General features: G+C 44.1%; 1 protein-coding gene across 1 annotated transcript in view; it reads left to right on the top strand.

Annotated features, from left to right (window-relative positions):
- Nucleotides 1–190: 190 nt before the first annotated feature.
- The window catches only part of LOC106602952 (actin-binding protein WASF3), a 13813-nt gene continuing 1717 nt past the window's right edge, over nucleotides 191–12286 (top strand). The window contains exons 1-8 of the mRNA XM_014196006.3: nucleotides 191–865; nucleotides 6576–6742; nucleotides 6945–7079; nucleotides 9149–9302; nucleotides 9509–9638; nucleotides 10464–10636; nucleotides 11461–11727; nucleotides 11931–12286. The exon at nucleotides 11931–12286 is cut by the window's right edge and continues 24 nt beyond it. Of these exons, the coding sequence (XP_014051481.1) occupies nucleotides 6610–6742; nucleotides 6945–7079; nucleotides 9149–9302; nucleotides 9509–9638; nucleotides 10464–10636; nucleotides 11461–11727; nucleotides 11931–12286 (1348 nt within the window). The 5' untranslated portion in view covers nucleotides 191–865; nucleotides 6576–6609. The remainder of the gene's footprint in view (nucleotides 866–6575; nucleotides 6743–6944; nucleotides 7080–9148; nucleotides 9303–9508; nucleotides 9639–10463; nucleotides 10637–11460; nucleotides 11728–11930) is intronic.

Here is a 12286-nt window from a genome sequence, read left to right as displayed (position 1 = left end):
TCAAAATACTTTTGCTTTAAGATTTAATGGTACAAATTTGGATTCAGCCTCTTAGATACGGTATATTGCAATTGCCAATATAAAGAACTGTATAGGTACAACTGTAAGAGCCATTGTTGATATACCTACATATTTATGACTTTTTACCCTTTTGCATTGTCATTAGTGGGTGAGATGTAAATGCAACAGTGAATGTTCATCCAAGCTTCTGGTTAATTCTGCACCAAGCTATGAATGAATAGGCTTCTTTCCACTTTAATAGGCCGTGCGACACAAACAAACACACTCACACACGCACTTCTCACCCTCGACAATAAGAGTCCCTTGTATTCCCCTTTCCCACAAATTCCACAGCATAGCACACTAGTACTGCCCCCCACCCTGATGCATGGAACATGCGATTATCACATAGCCTGGCCTATGCATATTGGATGAAGCCATCTACAGTATGACATTATATTATGCGTCTGCTATTTGTTATTTGACAGATAAAGCATGTATGTCATTTTTTCGTATTAAATTGGTTTTTCGGTTCTGTGGGGTCTGGGCATCGTTGAAACACAGGGTGGTGTTCGGTATGAGCCCATGTACGCATGCGTCGTGGTTTCGCTGCTGCAGAGCGTTCGCGGTCGCGGAGGAAAAAGCCGACGCTGCCAAGGAAACACACATGCAGACATAAGGGAATCCAGATTTCAGCATCGTCGTCCATTCCCTTGACTTCGATAATTCATCGGTAGTGATGGTAGCGCGCAGCAACGCATTTGATCTAGAGATCTATTCCACGCGTCATGTCTAAATAGCTGCCAAATAATACAGGCAACGAGAGGAGGTAAAAAAAGTAAAAGGGAAAGATAAACAACCAGTGGTAAGTAGATTTAGGTACCATTTTACCGTTCTTTAGATCGCTAGGATAGACATCATTATTATACATTGCACAATAAGTATTTCCAATTATATAATGTGTTTGTGTGTGGGGGAAAAAAATTCTAAACAAGAAGAGAGGGGATGCGGGTGACACCGGTTCTATTTATTATAATCTTACAATATAAGAAACGCTTGCACGAGAAAGAAAAATATATGTTTGTGTGACAGATATTGTACCTTGGAATTAGTGACATAGATTGGACGCTCTCACCACTCGAAATGCAATCAAGACACCCTTATCCTGGCCAATTCTAATCAATATATTGGTTTTCCTCTTCACATTCACGATTATCCCGTTTTCAGCTGTACTTGAACACTGGTTAACTGCTGTAGACCTCTATACCTAGGGTTGTAGCGAACACCTGTTCTGTTCCCTCTGCGTTACAAATCATATGCTTGTGCAGAAGCGGCAATGGTAGGATGTATGACGTAATCATCAGTCCAACTGCAGGAAATCACTGATGTCATCTCTTTTTAGTCAGTCAGATGTCCAATGAAGGATGACTACTAATTAAGTCATATGGATATTTTTGGGGGGGAAAGAAATCTGTACCTGCATGAGGCTGCAGGTGCAGTCACATATCTGCTCATCAATTACTATGGAGTTACAAACTAGGTTACTGTGAAACAACGTGAACACTACAGTAATGAATTGCTACAGAACATGATTCAGCCCCCAAAATGTCAACCTGCTGATTACACAGGTGTAACTGATGCACAAGTGTTACCCAAATGCACTATTTAAATAAAGTATACTGTATATCCTATGAGATGAGAAGTCCCAAGTGTTCTGAGATTATTGGTCTCCTTTGTAGCTCAGTTGGTAGACCACTTGTTAACGCCTGGTTAGTGGGTTCAAATCCTGGGACCACCCATACGTAAAATGTATGCATGCATGACTGCACGTTGTGTTGGATAACAGTGTCTGCTAAATGGCATGTATTATTATCAACAGACAAGTGTTAACAGCAGTATCACTACTCTGAAATATCACCCCCATATTTGGGCATATTTCATCCATTTCTTATTAAAAGAGGCACATTTCTGCAACCAAGGGCTCAAATAGCTTGTAGGAAAGAAATAGGTGGGGAGCCTCAGAGCTGATATGGAACATATTTTGGTTGGCCTTGGTAGTCTATGACCTTGTATGATTGACAGACAATTCTTGGTTGACTTGCTTTATTTGTCAACTCAAATGGTAGTTTGGCAATCTTGATTGATTTGGGATTACAAAGGGTAGGCCATGAAATGTGGTCTTAATTGCGGTGACAGTTTGCCTCCTGTAATTTTTTTAAGCAATGGAGGATGCTTAGGGTGTCATGACTTCGATGGACTCCATACAGTTCTTTGAGGATTCACTTCATTTCAGCAGCAGGAGAAACCTGTCAAGTTGGGTGTTGTGCTTGTATATTTGACTCAAATGTTTGTATATTTGTGCTGATCTTTACATATTCTAATTGCTCTTACCTCGTTTGAATAGACTCACCCACTGGCTATGGTTGAACTGCTAGGTCTGCGATGGGAGGAATGCAGTAGATCATTGAGTGTCTTCTATCTTGTTCTGAACATAGATTATGTAAAAGGGAGCCTGGAGCCAGTGTCATGCTAGCAGCACTGTGGAAGTGTTGCTATGGTTTCCACTCATTAATCCGTTTTCTTCCCATGACTGTGCGAAGGCTGTTGAGGCTGTGGCGGCATGCTATACTGGCTCCAGTAGAGGAGACAAGAATGAGAGATGAGAGAAAAGACACACAACTTGACGTTTCGGAATCAATGGTAGCATTTAGCCAGATTCTGAGAGCCACTCTTAGTTTGAATAGTGAGAAACTCCAACAAGAAAGGGGCATTGTGAGCGATGGAAAGGATGGCAAAAAATGCGGAAGAGGGTAGTGGTTAGCAGATGCCAGCAACAGACTGGAGGCCAATAGATTTTTGAGGGGACAGCAGTGTTTGGGTGTGAAAGTAGTCATTCATGAAGAATTAACAAACAAAGGAGAACAGAAAGTTCACTCATTCATATTTGAAGAATAAGCTATGTCAGTAAATAAATAAGCATTTGGAAGGTGGAGTCTCAACGGTCTCAGCAATGGGAGCGAGTCATGTATAAATGATCCAAGGGATAGTTCACCCAGATAGTTAATGTACAGTTGAAGTCTGAAGTTTACATTCACTTCGGTTGGTGTCATTAAAACTCGTTTTTCAACCACTCCACAAATGACTTGTTAACAAATTATAGTTTTGGCAAGTCAGTTAGGACATCTACTTTGTGCATGACCCAAGTCATTTTTCCAACAATAGTTTACAGACAGATTATTTCACTTATAATTCACTGTATCACAATTACAGTGGGTCAGAACTTTATAAACACTAAGTTGACTGTGCCTTTAAACAGCTTGGAAAATTCCAGAAAATGATGTCATGGCTTTAGAAGCTTCTGATAGGCTAATTGACATCAATTGAGTCTATTGGAGGTGTACCTGTGGATGTATTTCAAGGCCTACCTTCAAACTCAGTGCCTCTTTGCTTGACATCATGGGAAAATCAAAAGAAATCAGCCAAGCCCTCAGAAAAAAATTGTAGACCTCCACAAGTCCACATCCTTGGGAGCAATTTCCAAACGCCTGAAGGTACCACATTCATCTGTACAAACAATAGTATGCAAGTATAAACACCATGGGACCACGCAGCTGTCATACCGCTCAGGAAGGAGACGCGTTCTGTCTCCTAGAGATGAACGTACTTTGGTGCGAAAAGTGCAAATCAATCCCAGAACAACAGCAAGGGACCTTGTGAAGATACTGGAGGAAATAGGTACAAAGTATCTATATCCACAGTAAAACGAGTCCTATATCGACATAACCTGAAAGGCCACTCAGCAAGGAAGAAGCCACTGCTCCAAAACCGCCATAAAAAAGCCAGACTACGGTTTGCACATGGGGACAAATATCATACTTTTTGGAGAAATGTCCTCTGGTCTGATGAAACAAAAATAGAACTGTTTGGCCATAATGACCATCGTTATGTTTGGAGGAAAAGGGGGAGGCTTGCAAACTGAAGAACATCATCCCAACCATAAAGCATAGGGGTGGCAGCATCATGTTGTGGGGGTGCTTTGCTGCAGGAGGGACTGGTGCACTTCACAAAATAGATGGCATCATGAGGGAGGAATATTATGTGGATATATTTAAGCAAAATCTCAAGACATCAGTCAGGAAGTTAAAGCTTGGTCACAAATGGGTCTTCCAAATGGACATTGACCCCAAGCATACTTCCAAAGTTGTAGCAAAATGGCTTAAGGACAACAAAGTCAAGGTATTGGAGTGGCCATTACAAAGCCCGGACCTCAATCCTACAGAAAATTTGTGGGCAGAACTGAAAAAGCACGTGCGAGCAAGGAGGTCTACAAACCTGACTCAGTTACACCAGCTCTGTCAGGAGGAATAGGCCAAAATTCACCCAACTTATTGTGGGAAGCTTGTGGAAGGCTACCCGAAACGTTTGACCCAAGTTAAACAATTTGAAGGCAATACTACCAAATACTAATTGAGTGTATGTAAACTTCTGACCCACTGGGAATGTGATGAAAGAAATAAAAGCTGAAATAAATCCTTCTCTCTACTACTATTCTGATACTTCACATTCTTAAAATAAAGTGGTGATCCTAACTGACCTAAGACAGCAAATGTTTACTAGGATTAAATGTCAGGAATTGTGAAAAACTGAGTTTAAATGTATTTGGCTAAGGTGTATGTAAACTTCCGACTTCAACTGTACATATATATATAACCAAGGAGCTGCAGAGCAGACATGCTAAAAGGCCATACCCCATCCTCCAGAAAGTATCATGAACCCGTCTCTCTGTGATAGTTTCCGTGGATGAGGTTGCGTTTCCCTGCTAGAGGTTCCCCTTGAGGTTGTTTACGCAAGTTTAGCTATTTCACCGTGCCAATTTATTGCAATTTTTGACAGCTGGAAAAAGGACTTTGTAGCCTTGGGGAACATCTTGGCCTATTTATTTGAAATAGGAGACTTATAATTAAAGCCTGACATTCCAAGATGATATGCTGATGTAGGAAAACGAATAATGTTCTTTGTCTTTCTGGTCCTATGTTTATATGTTTTGTGTATTCTTTTCTTTGTCATTTTGTCTGGTCCTATGTTTCTATTTGCAGTGGACTACAGTGTGTCTATGATTGCTTTGTTCTATTTCTCTCAAATGTACTTCTTCTCATCACATTGCAATGGGCAGCAGAGCATAAGGGAAGGTCCTTGGAGGTTGCCATGGTGATGGCCCCAGACTGTAGCTCTGATATAGTAGAGCCCCTTGCTGTTTGCATGCACACTACTCACCCCCCCACCCCCCCACCCCCCACCCCCCCCACCCCCCCACCCCACCCCACCCCCAATGCAATACACTTCGTTGTACACGATCACAGAATAGACAAGATTTTGAAGCCCATAATTAGTCATCCATTTACATGAACAGAATAGCCTTCATTCGACAAGGTACATAGAGTACATTAGTACTATCTCACAAGCAAAATTTGTACGCTTACTGTAGGTAAGTCTGTTTTTAGACTTCATATGCCCAAATGCCAAATGAAGATGAAAGCTCATTCTCATTGGATCCAAGCTCTTTGTCATTGGATATACTTACTGGGTTATTTCTGTTCTGCATATTTTTGCTATCATTTTTTTTTTAGACCAGTGCTTGAAAGAGACACGACATGTAAAGGCCTATAAATACAGTGATTGAACGGAGAGAGATAGGAGACTTGTGAAAGAGGGACGTGAGCCAGAGGAAGAGAGGTCTCCTCCATTGTCTCCACTATAGGGACATGCTGAGCAGTAGGCAGTGGGTCGTGTAAATGAATGCCAGGCGGTTGTGTAAAGGCATGCCAGCCTGCATTAGGGCTGTGTGGGGAGAGATTCAGGCTAGATGGCCACTACCCATTAGACTGATGGGCTGAGCACAGAGTTCGTACCCACACACACACACACACACACACACACACACACACACACACACACACACACACACACACACACACACACACACACACACACACACACACACACACACACACACACACTCCCTGTTACACACACACTCACTGTCACACACACTCACTGTCAATCACGCACTATCCATGGTGCAATAGGCCATGATACTGTCCTAATATTTCATTGGTTCTCTAGTCTGTGCCACCCGACCTTTGAATCCTAATTTCCAGCCTTCCTTTGATTGCCCTTGCCTTCCTTTCAAATGTAGTAAGTACTACTATAATCATAGTGTCATACTAATGAAGTTATTACCTTTTATAAATGCTTTCTCTCAGCCTCTTTTCTTTGACAATACTAGGTCTTTGTCTGGCACACCTTTCGTTATTAGTCCATATGATTGCACCGTTGCTGTAGATGTTGTGATTTCCCTCTGTTGGTTGATTACATGGTTTCTATCGGGTCTCTCCGTTCTCTCTCCCCCGCCTATTGACTCTTTCTTTATTCAGTGCCTCTGATTGAGGTGTCACACAACATGGTGTTCAATATAGATTGCTCCACTGAAGACTGAGTTATATTGTTCTATAGCCGCAATGAATGTGCTAATTGGAGTGTTTTTTTTTTAACCCTTCCTCCCTGGCTCTCTGTAGGTGAGTGTGCGAGTGTGTGTAGGGCGCAGCCGCCATGCCGCTGGTGAAGAGATGCATCGAGCCCAGGCACCTGTGCCGTGGAGCCGTGCCGGACGGGGTCACCAGCGAGCTGGAGTGTGTCACTAACAGCACCCTGGCAGCCATCATCAAACAGCTGGGGGGACTGAGTAAGTCTACACACCTGACTGACTAACTGTCTGTCTGCTGACTGACTGACACTGACTGCTGAATGGAAATGAAATCTTAACCTAATTATTTCAGGCAACATTTTTTTAACACGTAATGTATGGGTTATTTTAAAGGTACATTCTCCTAGTCCCAGTCTGACCCTGACCTCTGTTAATGCATGTTGTGTTTTTGTGAATCCAGGTCGACATGCAGAGGACATCTTCGGGGAGCTGTTCAACGAGGCCAACAGCTTCTACATGAGAATGAACAGCCTCCAGGAGAGAGTGGACCTGCTGGCTGTCAAAGTCACCCAGCTGGACTCCACTGTGGAGGAGGGTAGGTGGAGGCGGTGGGTGACAGGGGTTATGAGGGATGGGGGGGTGAGGGGGGGGGGGTGTAAGGGTGTGGCAGAATCTGCTGAGGAAAGGGGACTGGTCATATAATACAGTACATATACATATACATATAATACAGTGATGATACTCAGTCAAAGTTACAGCCCAGCATATGGTATGAGAGCGTGAATAAGCATCAAATTAAGAGCACCGTGCTAATTAGCGAAGTAAAACATACCGTTGCATAATGCAAGGGCTTCACCAGGGCTTAGTGCCCCACAGCTGAGCCACAGACTCACTGCTGCTGCAATCACCAATACATTGATTTCCATTATACAGCCTGGGATATGCTAAATACTGTATACAGTGCAGTCGGAAAGTATTCAGACCCCTTGACTTTTTCCACATTCTGTTATGTTACAGCCTTATTCTAAAATAGATTAAATTGTATTTTTTTTGTACACACACCATCCCATAATGAAAAACCAAAAGCTGTTGTTTTTTTTGCACTGAAATATCACATTTACATAAGTACTTCAGTACTTACTGAGTAAAGACTCAGTACTTTGTTGAAGCACCTTTGGTAGTGATTACAGAATGGAGTCTTGAGTATGACGCTACAAGCTTGGCACACCTGTATTTGGGGAGTTTCTCCCATTCAATTCTGCAGATCCTCTCAAGCTCTGTCAGGTTGAATGGGGAGCGTCGCTGCACAGTTATTTTCAGGTCTCTCCAGAGATGTTCGATCGGATTCAAGTCCGGGCTCTGGCTGGGCCACTCAAGGACATTCTTCTGTTGTCTTGGCTGTGTGCTGAGGGTTGTTGTCCTGTTGGAAGGTGAACCTTCACCCCATTCTGAGGTCCTGAGTGCTCTGGAGCAGGTTTTCTCTGTTCATCTTTCCCTCGATCGAAGTCTCCCAGTCCCTGCTGCTGAAAAACATCCCCACAGCATGATGCTGCCACCACCATGCTTCACCGAACAGATGGTGCCAGGTTTACTCCAGACGTGACGCTTGGCATTCAGGCCAAAGAGTTCAATCTTGGTTTTATCAGACCAGAGAATCTTGTTTCTCATGGTCTGAGAGTCCTTTAGGTGCCTTTTGGCAAACTCCAAGCAGGATGTCATGTGCCTTTTACTGAGGAGTGGCTTCCGTCTGGCCACTCTACCATAAAGGCCTGATTGGTGGAGTGCTGCAGAGATGGTTGTCCTTCTGGAAGGTTCTCCCATCTCCACAGAGGAACTCTGAATCTCTGTCAGAGTGACCATAGGGTCCTTGGTCACCTTCCTAACCATGGCCCTTCTCCCCCGATTGCTTGGTGGTTCCAAACTTCTTCCATTTAAGCATGATGGAGGCCACTGTGTTCTTGGGGACTTCAATGCTGCAGAAATGTTTTGGTACCCTTCCCCAGCTCTCTGCCTCGACACAATCCTGTCTCGGAGCTCTACAGACAATTCCTTCAACCTCATGGCTTGGTTTATGCTCTGACATGCACTGTCAATTGTGGGACCTTATATAGACAGGTGTGTGCCTTTCTAAATCATGTCCAATCAATTGAATTTATCACAGGTGGACTCCAATGAAGTTGTAGAAACATCTCAAGGATGATCAATGGAAACAGGATGCACCTGAGCTCAATTTTGGGTGTCATAGCAAAGTGTCTGAATACTTATGTAAATCAGGTATTTCTAAAAACCTGGTTTCACTTTGTTATTATGGGGTATTGTGTGTTGATTGATGAGGGCATTTTTTTATTTCATCCATTTCAGAATAAGCCTCTAATGTAACAAAATGTGGAAAAAGTCAAGGGGTCTGAATCCTTTCCGAATGCACTGTATGTATTCCATTTAGCATCTCTGCTTAGCTTAATCATGACTCATGAGCCTCTGTTTGCGGTCCTATTAAATTGTGTTGAAGCATTAATCCACCACTAATGAATGTGGTTAGTTTTCATGTTATTGAACTTCTAAACTTCCTCATGCAAACTGGGTTGCCATGGCCATTCATAGCTGATAATGAGTCAGTGTTCGAGGGTTCGTTCATTGTGTTCATTCTTGGCATTCTGGTCCCAGTTTCGCTGCAGGACATCAACATGAGGAAGGCCTTCAAGAGCTCCACCATCCAGGACCAGCAGGTGGTGTCCAGGAACTCCATCCTCAACCCTGTCATGGAGATGTACCATCGCTGTGACAAACCTCCACCCCTAAACATCCTCAGCCCCTACAGGTCAGCCCTCAACCAATCACATTACAACTTACTGAACCCCACTTTAGTCTTTGCATTTATCCTTAGGTACAGGATACAGAATTAAGCATTGGGGATGTGCAATTTATGTGTATCATAACATAGTTATATAATGTATCATATAAAAAGTGTCGGAGTCAATTGCATTGCCGAAGCACAGTCTCAGGTCAGGATGTGTTGTCATACAGGGATGACAAAAAGGATGGCCTTAAGTTCTACACAGACCCATCCTACTTCTTTAATCTGTGGAAGGAGAAGATGATCCAAGCAACAGAAAACAAGCGGAAGGAGAAGAGGAAGCAGAAGGCGGGTGACAAGGTGTGTGAGTTTGTTTGTGTGCTTTATGTGCGTCGATGACGAATCGCTACCCTCACACATGTTGCTACGTTTCGCTGCAAGCTCTTTGCTGGCTCTTGGTATTTTTGGGGGGTATTTTATTAGGATACTCTTCCTGGGGTCCGCACCGAACATGAAACATGACATAATACATAACATTAATAGACAAGAACAGCTCTCTCTTATCCGCTATACTCTCATGACTGTCGGCTGTTTTTTCCCTCTCAGACCCGCTCTCCTTCCCTCCACCATTTAACATCAGGCCTGTCAGGATTAGCTCGTTGCTCCTTTTAGACTGTCTGTGCACAAGCGTCCTAAGCCTGGGGATGTGGCCGTGTGTTTAGACAGAGATAGAGGACGGGAAGGAAAGGAAAGCGAGAAAGAGAGAGTGAGCGAGGGCTTAAGGGGCGAGGGAGGGAGCAAGAGAGAAGACAGCGACATGGTTAGTAAATAGCCTTGTCATATGTGTTTAGCAAGATGAGAAACCTCTCAAACCTTACAAACACTACTAAGCTGTATAGCTAAAATTGACTTAATTAGAGGAAGCGTGCTCATTTATTTACTAAGAACTAAGACTAAGAAGGTCCACCACTAGTCTAAGGAACCGTAGCGGAATTGAAATGCATTTTATACATAATAAATGAGGACTTACATGTCCTGTTTATGGTTTATGTTTGTCCCATAATGATGGTAGTCGATGATAGTTTTTTCCCATATGTAGGGTTTATACCGCATTCTGAGGGAATCCTCTGGCGCAGTCCATATCCCTGTATTTCGGCTGTAGTCACAGTCTTTTGTCATTTTCAGGAGCAGAAACAGGTGGAGGACCCCAGCCGGGAGGTGAAGAAGGTGAGGAAGGCCCGGAACCGTCGTCAGGAGTGGAACATGATGGCCTACGACAAGGAGTTCCGTCCAGACACCCGCCTCACGCCTTCACCCTACCATGGCATGTCCTCTGAGGGATCCCTCTCTCCAGACAGGTCAGTAGGGATGCACTGAATCAATCAATCAAGGAACAATTATTATATATTACTGTATATATTATTATATATATATTATGTGAAATATGGGGAAATGCTCATCACAAAATGTAAATGTACAAAATTTGCTTTCTGCTGCCATCTACCTAAATGTTCGAAAGCCTCCATGTTCCTTAGAGGGATACTGCGAGATTTAGAGATTTAGGTATGGAGTTGTATAGAGAGCTCAACGTTGTATGTTTCTCAATGGCGCTGCCCGTCCGCTCACAGACGCCATAATGGAACAGATACAACGTTGTGACCTCTATACATCTCTATGCGACAGCTGGTCAGAGTGAGGATGTGAATAGAATCTTGTTTCTTATGATTATCAGTAAAATAAGCACATTTAGAAAATATGGATTACTATGTATAGCTTTGTAAGACTTTAAATGACCAACCACCAAGCTTTGGAGTAGTTAGAAGGTATTTTTCCTTGCTTTTGAGAGGAGCTGGCTACTGTACCGACAGACTATCAGCAATTGCGCTAAGCTAACAATATGTTAACTTTAATAAAACTGCACCAGAGACATACAAATCGTATCATGAGTTCTTCTGACTCCGGGTAAGTAGAAAAACGACCTAAATCTCGAAATATCCCTTTAACATGTAATATTGTACATTGTACTCACAGTACAATGTTTGAATACCAAGTTACTAGGTTTTTTAGATGACAAATAAAGAAACGTGGATGTCCATTGACATGAGATTAGGTGTATATTGAACGTCTGTTGAAGATATCCCTTGCTCCTCATCAACCTCTATCTGTGGGTTAAATGTTCCAGGTCTGGTATGTCTGATGAACAGTCCTACCCTGCAAGCCCTAACCACCCACCCCAGGAGGGAGTTGTGCTGGGTCCTGATGGGAAGGAGCACCTAACAGGCCCTAACCAGACCCAGTCTCTGGACCGGGCCTACCGCCCCCCTGCTGCTGCTACCACTGCAGCTCAAGGCCGCCAGCATTCCCTGGGCCGCATGCAGCCCCACCACGGACCCACACCTGCAGACCCATCCCTGAACGGACCCCGGCCCGCAGCTTCCAAAGAGGCCAGGTGTGTTAGCCAGCTACCCCTCTCGTCCCTCCTTCTGTGCCCATTTTTGCTATTTTATCTAAGCTGAATTCAAGTCTGAAAGCCTTTTCTATCTACAGTAAATGTCACAGGCATTTATCTGATCCAAACGTTAATGATGTAGTGCTGGAATGAGTGAGAAAGACTATGTCTGACTTGGTTGGTTTCCTGTCGTTGTTCCACAGCGGTCACCAGATGCCAGAGCACTTTATCCCTCCGGCCCCGCCCCCACCTCCTCCCCTCATCCCCTCAACCCAGACGGCCTTTGACAGCAAAACAGGGCCTCCCACCCTGGCCCCTGGCACCGTGGCCACCCTGTCCCGCCCCTACAGCCCCTCGCCCCCTCCGCCCCCACCCGCTGGCTACGTCCCCTCTCCATCTCACCCTGTCACTGGGGGACCTCCTGTTGCCCCTCCTCCACCCCCACCTGGTGGACCCCCAACATTCGCTCCCTCTCCAGCCCATGCCATGCACCCCTCTGGGGGAACACTGCCAAGGAAGGGCAAGGTGCTAGGCATCCCGATAAGTGACGCACGCAGCG

This window comes from Salmo salar, chromosome 04, assembly GCF_965601325.2.
Source record: "Salmo salar chromosome 04, fSalSal1, whole genome shotgun sequence".
NCBI classification, from domain to species: Eukaryota; Metazoa; Chordata; class Actinopteri; order Salmoniformes; family Salmonidae; genus Salmo; species Salmo salar.
The sequence above is the reverse complement of the archived record's forward strand: the minus strand, read 5'-3'. Positions and strand labels throughout refer to the sequence as shown.